This window comes from Ammospiza nelsoni, chromosome 5, assembly GCF_027579445.1.
Source record: "Ammospiza nelsoni isolate bAmmNel1 chromosome 5, bAmmNel1.pri, whole genome shotgun sequence".
NCBI classification, from domain to species: domain Eukaryota; kingdom Metazoa; phylum Chordata; class Aves; order Passeriformes; family Passerellidae; genus Ammospiza; species Ammospiza nelsoni.
In genome coordinates, this window is record NC_080637.1 from 46239156 (window position 1) to 46258163 (window position 19008).

The following is a 19008-nucleotide window of genomic DNA, read 5'->3' on the forward strand; positions in this document are numbered from 1 at the left end:
CAAAATACCAGGGCAGCACAGTTTTCACCAAATCTTTCTTTATCACAATTCTATAATTCCAATATGCTATCTAATTATATAAAAATATGCAGAATCACACTTGAACTGTAATTGGAAAAAAATTGCATCGGTTTTGCTTATTCAGGCTTTGAGCATCAAAAAGCTTTGGTAAATACTTCACTGGAAAGGTACATTTCTATTGATAACCACACTTTTCAAAAGAGTTTTCATGTTTACTGTGCATCTCTGGGTCCAGAAAGAGGATCAAAGTGACCAATAGATGGGATCAAAAGAGAATGCCCTTTAACTTCTATTTCCTTAACACTACACCCAATACCATTGAACAATGCAAACCTTTCAGATTTTCTATAAGCATCTCCCAGCCTATTATGTGTCCCCATAGAGGGTATTCCAAAGCTGTATACTATTTACTATTCTATTTACTGTTCACAGAAATTTGTGCACACAGAAGAGAATGTCACATTAATTTCTACATGTTTAACATGCTTATTCTCAATTTTAAGTTTTACATCATCAACCAAATTCACCAATGTTTTATGTCAGCAGAAGCCCCCATGATGGATCATTTGAAGGAAATGTGTTCTCTTCATTCCAACACAGGTAGGAATTGTGGGATTTGCACTAGATCTGGGAAGGTTGTGAACAGAATGGTGGCAAAATTAATAGCTTCAGAGATCCAATTTAGGCACTGAAAGTTCTAGAACTATTTCTAGCATGATTCACAGATCCTAGCCTTAGTGACAATGTGTCCTGCATTCACTTTATGTGAAATCTCCTTATAAACCATTCCAACACAAGCAGATACAATTGACTGAATGCCACAGCAGCAGAAATGGTGACACTAGAGCTTCATTGAGATGATCTTAAAATATTCAAAGGTTCAGAGTTATGCGGAAAATTGGTAAGAAAATGTTGCGAAAACCAGATAGTAATGGGACTATAGCTGTGATGGTCTGAACTAGGTATCTCTTTCTATGACTTTCTATTTATATAGTGCTCTGAATCTACACAGGGCCAGACTGTGTACTACTCCTGATCTACTGTGGATGTGTGAAAGCCTGCCACAAGACCTTACACCAGCTAGAGAGACGGTTGTCCAAAAACCAGACAGAAACTCTTCCTGAACTGCATGGTAAGGAATGAAGAGATAAACCAATCCTTTTTTTTCTGGCATCTTACGTCTTACACATCTGAAGAAAAGAGGCAAAGAGGTAACAGTTCAAATTATTTTGCATGAATTTGTACTGCTAAGAAAAAGAAAAAAATAATAAAAACAACAATTTTTTCTAACACCTCCAGGCTTTTCTAATAAGAACTTATCCAAGGAGATTCAAGTTAAATTTATCACTGACATAACAAACAGTGGACAACAGTCCCACCTCTTTATTTCCCAGAGCAGGTTGTGCCCAGCTGAGACAGACTTCTTTGATGCACCTCCATCAGAAAAACTTTTGGCTCTGTGCCACTATTTAGCCCACAAAGTGGTCTGGATGTTAAATGCTCAACTTAGAATGCTAAATGCTCAACTTAAAGTTAGGAGTTACATATTATTCTATTACTAAAAAAGATATTTTACTTGAGCAGAGATTGACTTCACATCTGAGGAAGCCACAGAGAACGAGTTATTTCATCTACAGGCAGAAATAATTTTGCTTCTGGCATCTACTTCAAAGCAAATTTTAGAATCTGAAACAGAAATAAGTGATGTACTGTGCTAAAATGTCCCAAATTGATTGCTAGCCTTAGAAAAACAGGAAGCATGCAGATTTAAATGCCTTTTTAGAGCACAGAATAATCCCAAGTCTTGTCATTTAAGTGCACCAGTCCAATTCAGATCTGTTTTAAATCACTGTTCAGTTCTATCCTGTACATGTTCTACTTCAGAATTATAGACTTAGTCCAGAATGATATCCCACTGGTTTTGAACTAATGTATTTGCCTCCAGTGTTTTTAGATAGAAAAAGCTCTTCAACACCAGTAATTTTTAATGTGTTGGAGTCTGATTCCAATTGAAATCTGCTATACTGAGTAAGAAAATTTCCACTATTACCAATAAGCTTTGGATCAGGCCCGTAGAGAATTTTAACTAATAATCAGCATTTTAAACACATTTTCTTTACCAAATTCCATATATTGTCAGTATCAAATATTCTATGACACTTTCTATAGATAACTATATAGGTATAGTTATGTATACCTATTAGCGTAGGTACCTTGGAGAACATTGTATTTTGCCAAATACATTTGCACATTTTGGTCTAAACGGTGACTTCAAAGAATAATACAGCATATGTAACTACAGCATGTAATTAAAACTCCTTTATAAACAGTCTAATTTATTTTTCAGGTTATGAATGAATGAGTGATAACATGCAGAACAGTTTGCTATATCCATTAAAAAACAGGTACTTGAAAGTAGGATTTTAAAGTATAGATGAGAATTAGCAATCAAACTGCTGACTATTATTTTCTCTTTCTTTTCTCTCTCCCAATTTTGACTTATCTATTAATTTCTTCTTGTTCTCTTTCCCATGGTTCTGACATTTCTAAGTCAGAATACAAAATTTCTCACCAGATTTAGCATAATCATATTACCCTAAAATTTTCATCAGATTTAGCCTAATCATATTATAGACTTTTACCTAAGAGAAAAACTGGCCATACTGCCATATCTTCAGTTTTTCTCTTTTTAGTTCTCAGGATTCCAGGGGATGAGGGATATAAGGACTGCTAAGAATTACATTTCTTTTACAGGACAAATTATTTGCTTAGAAACCTTTTTCCTTTATTTTTTATCATCACTGCCATTATCCTTGGATTATCAGATTGAGGACTAAGAAAACTGAAAGCAGTGAAATGCAGTTAACATATTTTTTCTATTTTGTGTATTTTTTCCTAATACTACTTTAATGACAATATTTAGTAAACAATTCTTCAATCTTAATTTGCTTACAGATACGATGCTAATTGTAGAAGATTTGCTGTCTATGGTGCTGAGGCAGAATTTAATAATGCAGAGTGATGGGTGGGTTTTTTATTTGTTCAAGACCATTTTAACTCAGTATCAATATCTGAACATGAGGTTTGGAAGTGCGAATGCCCTTACTGGTTGTGACACAGAAGAATGAAACAGGAGGAGAGTGCATATCCAGTAACCAAGCTTGGTTTCCAAGTGCTGGGAAGAGTGCAAAGAGCTCCCATAAAAAGAAATAAAGCTCTCATAAGGAAAACACAATATGATATCTAATTACAATGACAAGTTTAGAATTTATTCGAGGCATAATAATCTATGACCATTTAAATCCCAAAAGGTGAAGAAAGGCAACAACTATATGACACTTTCTAAAGTAATTGTACTGATTATTTATGCAGCTGATGTAAGTGTTTAAGGCAATTCAATATTATCCCTGGAGTAATAGGAGGCAGAGTAGTTTAGACCAAAATATATGACATTATTAATCTCAAACAGTGCAATTTAAAAATCTAAAATATTGAAGTATACATTAAGAGTGTTTACTTCATCAGGATTCCAGGTAAATACCATCATAAGATATTCTTGCTTCGATGTTGTGTGTACCTCATTTTGTGATAGTGGTTTGCTTTCACTGACTGAGAAAAAATGTTTCCCCATGGCTACTGTTGCTATAGGTGATGTTTCAATTGCTGCTTTACTGTGGAAGAATGTTCTTGAGAGAAGGAATATATCAGTTCAGAATTTTCTGAAATCCTAAAATTATCATGTGTGATTATTTCCTGAAATAATCATTAAGACACATTATGACACTTGATTGGAATTTGAAATAGGTCTGTTCCAAAATTTTTCTACAAAATTAAATGAGGCACTTAGTACCTCAGTACTGCTTGCCTTATCTTTAATTGAGATTAGTGTTGTTTCCGTTTTCCCCATCATTTTCAACATGTAGCTGTATGATAAAAGACAACACATCACTCAGGCATCTTGTAGCACCTTATCAAGAGTTTAAGAGTTCAATGCTAAGAGTTTACTTTTAGCATTCCCACATGGATGCTAACCAACAGTGTTCCATCTCTACTGCACTGAAGACAAATTCAGCATTTGCCATAGAGTAAAAGCATGAAGACACAGCAGATGGGGGCTGGCTGCTTGTTAAACCACCAAAGCACAGCTGCCTAAATTCTCTCAGAAACTCTTAAGTGATACACAGTCCAAGGAGAACTTCTCCTGACAACAGTAGACACCTCACGTAGACAGATACGGGCTGTCAGTGCCACTGGCATTACACCATTGAGGGGTTTTCTGCCTATACCAGAGTATGGAATTTGGATATTTTACAATATGAAAAAGAAAACAGTGATGAACATTTATTATTCTGTGTTCATGATATAACACTACCTCCTAAGTCACAAAAAACTTGGGGGAGAATAGCTCATGCAGTACCTGCTGCTCTGAGAAATGTCTGTTTTTAGCTTTGAGAAAAGTGCCTGGTACTACAGGGAAAAGCAGTCTTCCCTGTTCCCTGAACTTGTATTTTCAGCACTGTTTTTCTTCTTTTATGTTGTTACTCTATTTTTTTTTTTCAGTGTCTCATTTGTCTTGCCTATGAAGATGACGCAGAATACCTTTCCAGAGGAGGAGGGAGGGGAAGGCAATTTTGAGTATCATCTCACTTTATCTGAGGGATATGAACTAGTTAGCAAGCAGGTAGGGGTTATTCTAATTGCTTGGATAGACAGCAAGCGATTCAAATAATTGAATATTTATGGTTTTAACATCTAAATCCTGGAATTGTTCCCAGAAAAGAACAGCAAAGCAATAAGCTTGGTTATACAAAACCTGTATCTCATAGTTAGGCTTTCTGATGGTAAAAGGGACAATTACAGCTTTTTTCACAGTTGAAACATTCAGAATCTCTCATTTCTCATTGTTTGTATTCATCTAATTTTTTTTCATGGTTAATAGGAGCTCATTTGTGCTGAAGGCTTACAGGTGCATCTTCATTAGTGTTTTACTTTGGCTGGGAAATCTCTCCACAGTTCCTATTTATGGTGGTTTTGTTCACATCCTGGAGCAATCTTGAAGTCCCTTCCTTCTGGGTAAAATTAAGTGGGAATGTGAGCTCAAATGTGACTGCTACACCTTTGTTTACTTTTACTTGATTTACATGATCTGTTCTTCCATCATTTTTAAGGTGCTACTAGACTTTCAAAGCCAATATTTTAAGATCGAACAAGGATCTATAAGATTCACAGGGTTCATTTGAAGGATATTTGGTTTTTACTTTTGTCTTAGTAATAGCAACATTAAACTGCCTTTTAGAAGACTGCTGTGTTGACAAAAGTTTTTTCTAAATTCAACCCATTTATCAGAAACAAAAGTCCCCAGTGACAACCTTATAGTCCTACTCTGGGAAATACCAAATTAGAAATAAAAAAAGTAAATTAACTTTTAATAATTTGTTACTGAATTCTTTCTATTAAACATTTAATTCAACTATAGTATTTGCTTATAGTATTCTATGGAATCCAGTGAAAACTAAAACTGAATAAACCTACACCTACCTTTCTCCCAATTAAAATTCATGTAAGCTGAACATAGCAGCATCACAGAGTCACAGAATACGCTGGGTTGGAAGGGAACCACAAGGGTCATCGAGTGCAATTCGTGGCCCTGCACAGCACCATCCCCAGGAGTCACTCCCTGTGCTTGAGGGCACTGTCCAGATGCACCCTGAGCTCTGCCAGGCTGGTGCTGTGACCACTGCCCTGAGGAGCTGTGCCAGTGCCCAAACACCCTCTGGGTGAAGAATCTATTTCTGATACACCACCTAAACCTCCCTGGACACAACTTCAGGCCATTCCCTCAGGTCCTGTCACTGCTCACCACAGAGAAGTAACATTACAGCTCTCAAGCATGCCTACAGATATATATTTATATATATATGTGTGTGTGTCTATGTGTCTGATATCTTGATACTTTGATAAATTAAAATAGGCTTGGGGAGCATCATATTTGAAGAAAAACTTAAATTTAGATTTTAAAAAGCAAGCATGCTGGTCCCCAGAGACATATTTAAACTAAACTGGATTTTTAATTAAAGTTGTACTAAAATGGTATGGTGAAATTATTTTTTGCATGTCTTTGTGTTTTCACATATGGATCGAGGTTTTGCGTGGAGATTTCTATTTCCTGACAAATAAACATCTTGCAAACAATTGCACAAGGACATATTTCTCTCTACAGCCACTTAGAGCCTGACTTGTGCCAGAAACATGGATCTCATCATCAAAGCCACAATCTACATGATATTTTAAAGAGAGACTGCAGATGATATTGCACTGATCATCAGAAGAGTGACCCAAACTCCTTGGTGTGTGGTGTCTCTACTATTGACAGAATGGATTCTTGGAGGAAAAATTATAGAAAATCTTGCCATTCTATGAGATATGTCTGGAGGCACCAATTCTTAAATATTTTCTTTAAAAATAAAAATCCATAGGAGACAATTAATATTATTCCTTGTGAGCTGTACAAGTTTGATCCAGAGTCCTTTTTTAAGAGGGCACTTCAGCATGATGTAAATATTAAGAAAGCATATATAATACTACTACAGAGTAAGTCTTCAACGCTTTCATCCTTGTAAATACATAAGCAATAAATAGCTGGTAAGGAGATCTACAAAACACCAACAAAAGTGAAAATAAGACTTTCCTTCTAAATGACTTAGCAAAGGTCTTCCTTTGATATAAGAAAAATATGCATAACTAGGAAAAAAAGTCAAGAGATCAGTTCAGTTGGTCAGAGAGTGCTGCTAATAACACCAAGGACATGGCTTCAATGCCTGTATATGCCATGCATTTAAGAGTTGGACTTTATGACTTCTGAGAGTCCCTTCCAGCTCAGAATATTCTGTGATTAGAATATTATTCTATGTCTCAGGAATTAAGAATCTTAGTTTTATGAACAGTGCTGTTGAAATGCAGAAAATTGGCATCAGATGGTGTCACAATTTGCTGGGTACAAGTGACACAGATGAAAGCTCTAGAACATGAACAGTGGACCCACTTTTTAGCCTTCTGAGTTTTGAAAGTATTATTGAAACAAAAGAGGGAAGTCCCTTGTGGTGATTAGATAGTTAGTTAAGTGTGTAACTCCTTGCAAAATTCCTTGTGGGAACAAAATCTGCATTTGGGTTGCATGGAGAATGGATCCATCCATAGACATACATCTAGTAAGGTTACATAACACACAGGAAACACCCAGGAGGTGCTTGGGCTTAGGAGGACCTTGGGCTGCAAACACTCAAAGGCTGTAACACTCTGAAGAGGTCTATGCCACTGTACTGCAATTACACATTTCCCAAAGGCATTTGTAATCAGTCAAATAGGGCACAGGGTACATAAAACTACTCTTACTGAGACCCACCACATTATTGTCTGTCCTTCTGTTTTTAGTAAACTTATGAGAACTTACTTATTTGAGTATCTGACAGTTCTGACATTTTCAGAGTACAGCTGTGTATGTTCCCCAGACATGGCCTTGTGATTTTTTCTTCTTCAAATGAACGAGTCCAAGCTCCCAGTGAACCCTCTGCATAGCTCTAAGAAGATAATGAATCTCTCACTATGTAAAAATTAGAAATGTAAAAAATTCCTTTCTATTTATTCAACTTTAGCACTAGAGCTACATTACTATTATAAATATGAACTGAAAAGTCATATACACACCTTGTATGATCAAGTGCTAAATTAGGTGTAATATATAGTGTTTCTGTAGATTTTCAAAGACATGTTGAGAGTTTCAATTTTATTATATACTGAATTTGTACAATCAATCATTTCTACCAAAAGGTAGAAATGCTCCTGAAAGCAAGGAGTATTTTAAATTTTTTTAAACCTGCCATTATTTTTTAAATTTCTAATTACAAATCAAACTAGCCACTGTTTAAAAGTTACTCAATATAGCAAGAATCAGATGCAAATTATTTAATCTTGTTTTACAGTAAGATCTACTCAGTCATTCTGAAACCATTCATGCAATTGTCTCAGATTTGTTGACCAAATCCTGCTGAAAAAAAGGTTTTTCAAGGCTGGAATCAAAATTCTGGAACTCTTAGCATCATATCCATTTCAGGAAAAACGACAGTGGCTATTCCAGAATGAGGGAGACTGGTGTTCAGTTTTCATCCTTCACTAAACAGCATCAAAGTTTAATTTTCCACAAGAACACTATCATCAGCAATGTACTCTGATATTTGTCATGTTTACATTGTTCAGCTAAAGCTGTTTATAAAATGCATAATAAATTAACTAATGAGGAAGACTGACTCTACTCTAGTTTTTGGACATCCACCAAGGGTAAAGAAGGCTTGTTTTCACACCCCCATTTTTTCATACAGCTTGAAATGACATAAAGAGAGAAGATTGTTACATCAAATGATACTAGCATTACAACAGGAGAGCAAGGATCAGAAACAAAGAAATCTAGTGAGTTGTGTGCAAGGAAGAGAAACAAGAATTGTCCTTAATTCCAGAGTGGCCTTGGGAGAAAAAAAAAATTTTGTTACTGATTACTGTGTTATACAGAGAGCTTTTTGTTTTTCTTAAAACTGGACATCACTAATTATACCCAGAGGACTGAAATTTCTTAAAAAAAAACAGGCAGATTTTGCTATTTCCTTCAGTTCTAATCATCTCACATATGGCTTGGAAATACAGCTGGTGAGTAGAAAGCTTTCTAAAAGATGCAGAGAAGCAGAAAAGCAATTAAATATGAATAAGAGGACATGACACAGGAAAAGAAAAACAGATTGAAATGTAAGATAGAATATCCTAAATAATGTTACAATCAGTTTAACTGCATTCACGGGGTAAAAGAAAACTGTACCACAAACAATATTGTGAGGAATTGAAGACTGAGATATCCTAGGGCTCTTTGTTCACTGCCTTCACCTCACAATGGCAATTGTTCTGACTGATGAAGTGAAGAAGTTTTCAAGAGCATCCATCCACAGCTTGGCCAATCTTATTTACAAAACATCCAATGAAAAGATAAGGGAACAATACAACGCATGGTGACAGCCTAAAGACTAAAACAATCTGTCTCTGCAAATGGTCCTATTACAAGTTAAAGAGTTATTTTGCTTCTGGCTCAGTAAAAAAACACCAAACCAAAACAGCAAAGCAAAGAGCTGACTAAGATGACAATCAGAGTATTGTCCATAGTTACTCTGCTTCTAGAGATGGCTAAGAAGTGTAAATGACACATTACAGAAAATATTTCTTCTTTTGACCTTACATGTCAGGATAGTTATTACACCTGGGAAAAGCTATATTAAATGTAGATAAATAACATTTTTAATTACATTGCTTCTAACAGCTGCACTCATAACCTCAAAAGAAGGTTCCCCAAAAGAAGGTCCTTAGACAGTCCTTATTGACTTAATATAGCAGTATCTGTTGCTCCTTCAGGGAATCATTTTATGGTTTGATGAAGCACTTATTTATCTGTGCTGGCACCTCTCAAGAAAGGGAAGGTATGCAACTAAATAAAGTGTAAAAGATTTTAATAGTTGCAGATAGACACGTATACAAGCACGCATACATTGCAGTAAGCTTTACATTATGCTTATTTCAGAGGCAAAAAAGGATTCAGAGAAATAGCTACCTCCTGGACCTGATAGCAGTGTAACACACTCCTAAGGATCCTGAGGGAAATTTTCCCCAGTTTTAGGAGAGTATCTAAAATTTTCCTCTCCAGCAGCATCACAGCATTGCTCCATCTCCTACCTTCCTCCTTGCCAGACTGAGGCTTAAGAATACAGGTTTTCAAAATTAGTAAAAATACCTTAGTATTTTTACTAAGGTAATACCTACCTAAGTATCAGAACAGATTTTTTCCCCCCTATATTGTAAACAATAGCTAACTGGCTTTATTCAGCGTAAGCAAATAATGTGAGTGAAAAGAGCAAATCCTGTGAAGAATAGCCATTTGAATAAAAGACAGGCAGGCACATGGCTCAACACATGCCTTTCCACATGTGGTCAGATGGTTCAGAATTTGATGTGAAAAGAGATAAGCTGTTCATGTCATTCCTTGTTTGATTAACACATCCACTGCTATTTCTGACAACAGAGATTCAAGACCCATCTGCAGTTTTATTCCCTCAATATGCTTGCTACAAATTGTTTTATTTTCATATTACTTTACCATTTTTTAGCAATCTGAACATCCACATATTGAGTGACATGAGACAGTATGTTTGGAGAGCAGGTTCACATGAGCAACTAAGTGGGTTTAGCCCAGATAATTCCTTTAAGCCTGAGAAAAAACTGAATGACAACACTGCAGAGGCATTACTGAAGGCCTGTCATGAACCTTAAATTGGAATAATACAGTTAATTCCAAGGAGATTACCTTTAAGTTCAGGTGGCATGAGATTCAGGGGCATATTGTATCTAATGTTTCATGAAGGCACTAGCAAAAATTTTCCAATTTCTTGGAAAAAGGTATACTGTTTTTGACTGGAACAACAGGAATTGCTTTCATCCACAGCTTTCCAGGTATTGGCTCAGAAGACCTTTCTGCCACTAGATTTTTTGGTGTGTTGAAATATTCATAACACTGAGATATAACTACAATGAGCTGCATGAAATTAATTTCTTTGAAACTGGACTGTGCAAAGACAATAGTTGTCAACAAAGAGAAGTTTATAATAATAATCAACCCTACATTTCCCTGTCCCTGTGGGACAGACTGCGTCTTGCCTTGGATAACTCTGCAAAGGCTGAAATTAGAAGCAGCAAAAAGAAGGGCAACAGAAGGAGACCTCAACATGCTACATCTACTGGACAAGTTAATTAGAACAAAAAATAAACTGTATGAGACAGTACAGAGTAAGATCCCCAGTAGCAATTCCTGGAATAGCTCTACTATGTCTTACTAATTGCATTCAGTTGAATGTAGCTATAAATTATAGGGAAAAACAAATAATTTTTTGCAGATTAAAAGGTTCAAATTAACCTGTTTTGAAGAATGCCTTGGCAGAAATTGTTGCATTGTAATCAAGATGATGATGACGAAAATTAAAAACCAGAGAAAAGAGGGCCTGGATTTGACCTTCAAAGCCATTTCATCTGGAAAAGAGTTTTCAATCAATGACAAGTTGGTACAGACTGGTAATACCATTTTTTTTTAGATATTACCTCACTGGATGTAGAGGTGTCTGCATAAAGGAGGTTGGAAAGCTTTATCTACCAAAATTTTTTGATTATTCTTATTTCATTACAAGCCAATATTTTCCCCTTTATCTGTCACTTGAAAACCATGTGTTCTTTTACTCATTAGTGAGGCTTTGTTAACAAAGACTGTGTACCATGAGCTTGCATACAGCATACCCAAAAAAAGCACTGGTAATAAAAGTTACTTTCTTCTTCTTCTTCTTGGTATTTCTTTCACTTTCTATTTCACTTCTAGTCATTCCAAAACTTTTTACAATTGAAAAAGCAAGGCTTGAAGAGTCTACATAGACATCAGAGTTTGATCTTTTCATATCAGCTCTTAATAAATGAGATACATGAATGAGAAAGTAATGCTGACAAATACGTGACCTACTTCAAAGAGCAGCTTTGCTATTGTCACCTAAAGAAACATTCCTGCATGAGAATAAATTCTGACTGTATAAAGGAATGCAACATAGCCAAGAATTTTAGGCCTGATCTCTGAAAGAAGTTTCTAATTGTAATAGGCTGTAGTTCTCGATTCTCTCAAAAGAAAAAGACAAAACTGCAAGTTCTCAGCATTTGGAGCTGCTTTTTCTTCTGAAATAGGGCCTGTGATACAGAACAATTTCATCAGATATGTACTGTAAAGAAAGATCTGAAGACAATTATAGAAGGAACCGAAGGTGTGACTCAAATACCATTTTTTTAAAAGTAAAAGAAAAAAACTGTAGTCTACACATTGAAGATTAAATTCTTGAATTGTTCATTCCAGGCTGGTTTAAGGAAAAATGTGGCCTTCTTAGATGTATTAAATGTCTCTCACAGTTAAAGAACATGGCATATAAAAGCAGTAACAGCTGCTTTAAGGTCCCCTCCAGTGGAGACAGCCTTTCTAACTAAGAGATAAACTCAGTAAATACTTCTCAGTACCACAACAAGATGAGAAAAAACTGTATCCTAGTTTACAATGAATGGCATACTGAATTTATTGAAAATGTACATATTTTCATGAGCTGAAAATAAAGATTGTAATGAGATTACCTTCAGACATCTGCTGGCATTTTTGCTGCATACATGAATCTGAGTACAAACATATTTTGTGAGCTGAAACAGAACAAGAACCTCTGCAGAACTGTCGTTTTAATTTCACGGCTCAATTATACTTGGGACAAGAAGACATAATGTAATTATATGGGTTAGAGAAAGATCCATTATTTTGACTGATCAAGTGAAAATGAAAAAGAAAATCATCCAGACTGGCAGTTTCAATTGCAAGCGTTGATTGTGCCAAGTCAACGTTACCAAAAGGCCACAATTTTGTTGCCTTCCATCTTTAAGATTTACAGTTTCAAGAGAACTTGAGGGACACAGAAAACAAGGCAAGAGGTCTCTTAGGCAGGCATTTCCCTGAAAGCCCAGGCTGCCCTCTCCTGGAATGAATAATTTTGCACATCTGTGGTCTTAGTTCACGGTCAAAGTAACATGAGGAACAAACATCTCACAAACAACAATCACCCAATTGTCAGGGGTTTTATTTTTCATGCGTGTTATCTTACAGAACACCTATTAAATACCTGTAGTCAGATGATGAAAAAAATCACATGCATTTTGCTGGGACAGAGTTGCCTACAGAAATGACTCCCTGTGCAATGAAGTGGTCTCACTTTTAGTACAGTAACTTATTATATTATGTATGATTATATTAGTATGATATTACTCCGATGCACTGGTGTCCAGTTTGAGGTGAAATGCAATGCTGTGAAAGCATGACCATTCACTTGGAATTCAAGAATGCCTCTCTGATGTCAATGATCTAGCACCAGACAAAGCCCTGAAAAGAGGTCACGCCGACGCTGCATTCACACGGCCTGCCCTACACAAATATTGCCAACTTGTTGCAGGTTCTTCCACCAGTTAAAGTCCAAAACAAAGGACAGAACCTTTGTTCTTCCATCAGGCAACCTGATATTAAGGTATCTGCTGCCATCCATGCATGCAACATACCTGGTTTGTCTACTCTACTATCTGATGCCAAAGCTGAAGCACATATTTACCACTGTATGTGGCCTGTTCTCTGGATAACTAATCAGAAATGTTGACATATACCATTGTTCAGATAATATGTCTCAGATATTAAATATGTCTGTGAAAGTGTTCCCTGTTTCTCTATTTGATAAAAATACACTTCTTAAAAATCAGGACCTCTTTTCAATTAGGTGTTGTAGAGGATTAGCAAACACCAAATGTAAAACTCTGATCCCCAAACACAAAAAGGAACCATCAACAACAGGTTGATTCCTTGGTAGCAGACTATCAAAGGTAGTCTAGACCACCTCAGGTAAAGGTAAATTTTTCAGAATAATTATTTTTTGTATTCATCTCTTACTTTTATCTGAATTATAATGAATCATTGCAAAAGAAGAAAACGTGAAAAGCACTGTAATTGAGTAGGGAAATACTTATGCCTTATTTAGATGGAAGTTTCTGATTTAGAAATCCTGTAAAAAACATTTAAATTGTTTCACGCAAATGCACACAAATCTTCCATTAAACTAACCAGTACTTTAAGATGCAGACTTTCCACGAATTTTCAGAAGGTTATATTTAGATAATATGATGAGTTGTATCTGTTGTCACTGTAGATCATGAAAAGAAACAAGGGACCTTTCAGTGAAACAACAGCTATCTAAAACAGAGAAAAGCTGTAGCAGAACACAGAACAATGTTTCTGCTGCTCCTTGCTGACCATTATTATTCCAGGTTCAGCTTTTAACATTTTAGATAAGGGACAAGCCTTAAAGACTTTTCCAAGAGAGACAATATTGATCTGTTCCTTTCAGATTTTATTCTCTTTCCACATTAGTACTTATTGTCTCTTGCAGAGTTGCCATGCATCATCTATCAGTAAGGAATCAAAATGAACTAAATTATCAAAATAAAGTGTGGGTTTTTTCATTCAGAGTAATATTGTGTCTAATACAGGATCCTGTACATTACTTAAATAATTCCAGGACATCAGCTGAAAATGAAGGGCAGAATTGTAATTTTAATTGTAATTATTTCATTTACTAATGGCATGTCGCAGATATTTCTCCACAGAAATCCTTTCTTTCGGATTTCTGTGTCTTCTGGAGGCCAGAGGCCTCGGAAGACAAGGTAAACAATTATTATCAGCTGCTGTGGAATGTAATGGGATGCACCTTGATTGGCTCATTTTCTTTGTTTATAATTAAGGGCCAATCACAAAGTGTAAGCCAGGGACTCAGTCCTTGGGCACAACTTTGTTGTGGATTCTTTCTATATTCTTAGCCTAGCCTAGCTGCTCTGCAAACCTCTCTCTATACTCTATTTAGCATATGATATAATACATTATTACTATCTTAATAAATCAAGCCTTCTGATTCAAGAAACAAGATTCACTGTCTCTCTCTCACCACCTGCGACCCACTCAGAGCAGTAATAATGGCAAATTAAGGATGATTGATGGTAAAATGTACTATTGAAAAGCTTGTTGAAGATGCCCTGAATTTCAGTCATTTTGCCTGTTATTTTTTCTTAGCTTTTAGAGATAAAAGGAAATTCAGTTTTCACTCAATCCATAAATCAAATCATCCACAAATTAGAAGCATAAAATTCTAAGGAGCATGACCTTATAGATCCAACCTCATAAAATTAAACACAGTAGTTGGAAGTTACTGAATGTAGTCCATTGTAGATTCAACCAAAGAAGGTAAGAGTCAAGCGAATCCAGACACTGTGAAGAACTTTAACAGAATTGTGCAACAGCAGAAATCTGGAGAAGTGAATTATCTAATGCCAGTGAATGTTCTTTCTGTTTTCTTATCTTTGCTTTTAAACATCAAGAAATATTTAGTATAATTCAACTACCCAGAATAAAATTGTGATTGCTGAAAAGAATTTACAGTAGAAAAAAACCCAGTAACAACAGAAAACAACCAAAACATTAAAGAATCAAATGACCCCAGACCCAGGAATAAAAGATACCATTCAAATTGCTTCCAGTTAAGTTGAAAAATATTTTCTATATCCTTTATATAAGCACCTTCTTTTAGTTTCAGTGATGACACATATATTATCTTTGTTTATATTATAATCCAAAAACCAATATGAATAATCTCTGATCATTTTAACTCTCTCTTCATCAAAGAAGATAGGATTTCTCAGTCTTATTTCACAATAGTTTCCTAAACTTATAGTTTTCTATTGATCTAGCTGTGAAACTATTTTTTTTAAACTCTACCAACTAGGAATGAAGAGGATTCATTTCATTTCAAGACCAATGCTACAAAAACCAATTGAAAAGTTTGCACTGAATTGTAACATTTTTGTTATTTTTATTTTACAGTAATCTACTCCTATTTATATTTTATATACAATATCCTTTTAAACTTGATCTGCAGATCCCATAAATTAGCTACCAAAAGCATTTCTTTCATATCAGCTTTCCTGAGTACTATACCCTTCTGCCACAAATTTAGCTTAAATAAAGAAACTTTTATATGCAATTTGAAAGGACAAAGATAAATGCTTGTTTTGTTGACAATTTCCCATTCTTGAAGCTTTGATCTGTGAAAAAGGAAATACTTTAATCCTTTTTTACAGCATTTTCATTATGTAAATCTCTGTTCAGATAAAAACTTCCTCTTTCCATCACTCCATTCAACTCTTATCATCAGAGGAAATACACTCAAGTTTTACTTTAATGAATCCCATCACTATTGAAGAAACAATCACAACTTTCTTAGAAATCTTCTCTTCCTCATCTTTACTGGTGGTTACATAATGATTTCTAATTACATTTTTTCAACTTAAAATTCTTATTGGAGTATATTGAGGACACAATGATGAAAGTAGATACATGAATCATCATCATTTCAAAAACTAAAATGCCTAAATTCTAAGCAAGTCTGGTAATTAAAGGTTTCTTATTCAAAATATAATATTCAGGAAAAAAGTATCCCTCATAATACTGGTCATATAATTATCAGAACTCTTTGTAGAGTAGTAAGAAAAAAAAATCAGGAATAATTCTGTGTATTTATGATAAATGTATTTTACTATGAAAGACAACAGCAATTACAAGTTAAACCCAAGGACCTAAAGTTTTATAAAGCTTTGTTGACAGACAAAGTAAGCTTTTTTTCTATACCTGTAAGTTCTTTCTCTTCAAGATTGTATTCCAGAGATCCAAAGGAATAATTAGCCGGACTGATTGCAGGAGTAGAAATAAAACTTGCACAGCCAATGGTTGGGTTAATTTCAAAATAATTGTGGCCGTGATTCATTCGGTGAAATTCCAGAGAAGATACTATGGATGTACGTTGCTTTGGCTACAAGAAAAATAGAAGGTTGCCATTAAAAATACAGACTTTTTATACAGTTTTCATCACTTGACATTTAATAAACCTATTTTTCTTTGGTTTTACTTTTTTTATTTGGCTCAAAGGTTATAGTAGTAAAAATCATTTCATATGACAAGCCTATGTGTAGAGTTAATTTCCTTCTAAAATCTGGATTAATCTTTATCAGAAAAAATGCATGTCTTCACTCTAATCAATTTAATTCAACATAAAATAGGCCTTTACAGCCTTGCATATAATAATTTCAACCATCTTTTGATAAGAAAGGGAGCTCTTCACCAGCTGCATTGCTGGGTACATCTTGAAAAACAATTAGACCGCTGATGCCTGTATAATGAAGTTTACTAAATAATATCAAGTGCCCATCACTCGAAAGCCACCCTCTGCTGTTTATTCCATTTATGAATGTGCCTCAAATATTCAAAGACTAAAGGGTCTGGAAGCTTAAGGGAAAAGTGTTAGCTTGAAATACATGAAATATATTTCATACATGAAATTCAAACTGTCTGTATGAGTTTTCATGCAACAGCTAAACAAATTGGCACCACTTTATTTCAAATATTTACTTTCAAAGTAAACCTCTGAGGAGACCCCATTTAATGGCTATGCTTTGGATTGCAGAGCAGTTTTAAAGCATGAGAAACTAATTTCTTTTGGGTGGATCTACATCATCAGGTGTAGAAATTAAACATATATAATGTGTTCATCAGGTCTGCAACAACTTTTTCACTACATGGACTTTTTCCCATTGCACTGCACTACATACTAATACATGCATAACCTTAGTGGTCTATATCGCAGCTTTTAAGCCACAGACCACTGCTGGTTTGCAATGCCATGCTAAACAGTCTGTTGTACCACTTATCTGGTTCTATATCCACAGTACCCTAACCCCAGAATGCTCCTTGCTGCCTCAAGATCGATGACCTGAAACATCAAACACCTTTGAAATAGAGGAGGCCCTGCATTCACTTTTATTGCTGTCTGTATATTTCACAATAGAGAAAAACATCTCAGGAAATTCTGCCTTGGAAAACCAAACCTGGACAAAAATAAGAAAAAGAGAATAAAAGATGCGTCATCTCTTCTTGTTCTAGCATGTCAGGCTTAACATGTCAGAATATTTGTAAGGGTCAAAAATTTGTTCCTTATTAGTGTCATGAGCTAATTATTACCTTTGGCAACATAAGATCCTCATTGGACCACAAAGGTATTCACCATCCCTTATCTGTTAAATCTATCAATATTCCAGTGGAGAGATTTTCAAATTTGTTTTTGGTCAATTTAATTTTTAGGTTACAAGTCCTGCAATGCTTGTGTTATAAACGCTGAACCAGGCTGTTTTCACTAAAAAGTCACCCTTCATACTGGAATGTCAGACAGACAAATTCAATAGAATTAGATCTGTATAATGTTGATTATTTCTTCAAGTTTTATTAGATATCATATGAATTAACTGTGTCATGTTAAAACTGAGAAAAAAGAGAAATTTTGGTAAGCATCTGGAACTCATCTATGGTCTATTTAGTGGACTTACTTTCTTTAATTATTAAAACCAGTTTCTGCTTTGAAAGCCTGACTCCTAGCTCTAGTAATTTCATGGGAGAGTTAAATGAACAGGGACAGACTCCAACATCAAACAGTGTGGTTGGAAGTCATTGTTTGGGATCTGAGCCAAAATAACTCTCAGATCAGACCAAAAACATTCATCTGTATTAATTAAATCTAAATGGTACGCTTTTGCTAGACAACAGACTCATGAATGACCTAATTATTTCTAAAACTGAAAACGATCTCTGGTCATTTAGAAGTACATTTCTGGCCCTTTCCCAGCAATGGTGGCTTTGCAGATCTGCAAACTCCGGTGCTGAAAAGGGGATACTTCTCTTAACATGAGGTGTGGTGTCTGGTTATTCTTGAGCCAAGACAGTTCCTGACTAAATGTGCAGCTGGAATGGTCCATCTTTGTCTCCCAAAGCAGCACCAAAGGCAACTGCCCTGGCCGTTGTCTAGTCAGCCCTCCAGCCACTGTTCTGTTTGTGTGTCCCTTTCTTAGAGGCAGAATAGCAGCATCTGATACACCATTTGGCCTTTCACCACCTTATTTTGGACTTGGGCATTATTATTACTGATTGGCAGAAACATATCTCAGTTTAAAGTCTTTTTAATTTAAGGCTTCTGCAGAAAACCTCTCTCAGCCTCCAGTATTACATTGCTGCAATATATTTGGAGTTAACAAGGTCCATCCATCAACATGTGCCAATAATTTTTCTATATAATTAGTCAGGAATCCAGCATCTAAGCCTTTGTAGCTAATTCAGAACTAGAGGAACTATTTTCACTTTTACTGTGTCCTGTAAAATGTTATGCTGTTAAAGTACACTAGTTGTTCATTAATATACGCTAT

The 19008-nt window shown here is 35.3% G+C and overlaps 1 protein-coding gene across 1 annotated transcript in view; it reads right to left on the reverse strand.

Moving 5' to 3' along the window:
* The window catches only part of ANKS1B (ankyrin repeat and sterile alpha motif domain containing 1B), a 407322-nt gene that overhangs the window by 238349 nt on the left and 149965 nt on the right, over nucleotides 1-19008 (reverse strand). The window contains exon 12 of the mRNA XM_059471865.1: nucleotides 16391-16571. Within this exon, the coding sequence (XP_059327848.1) occupies nucleotides 16391-16571 (181 nt within the window). The remainder of the gene's footprint in view (nucleotides 1-16390; nucleotides 16572-19008) is intronic.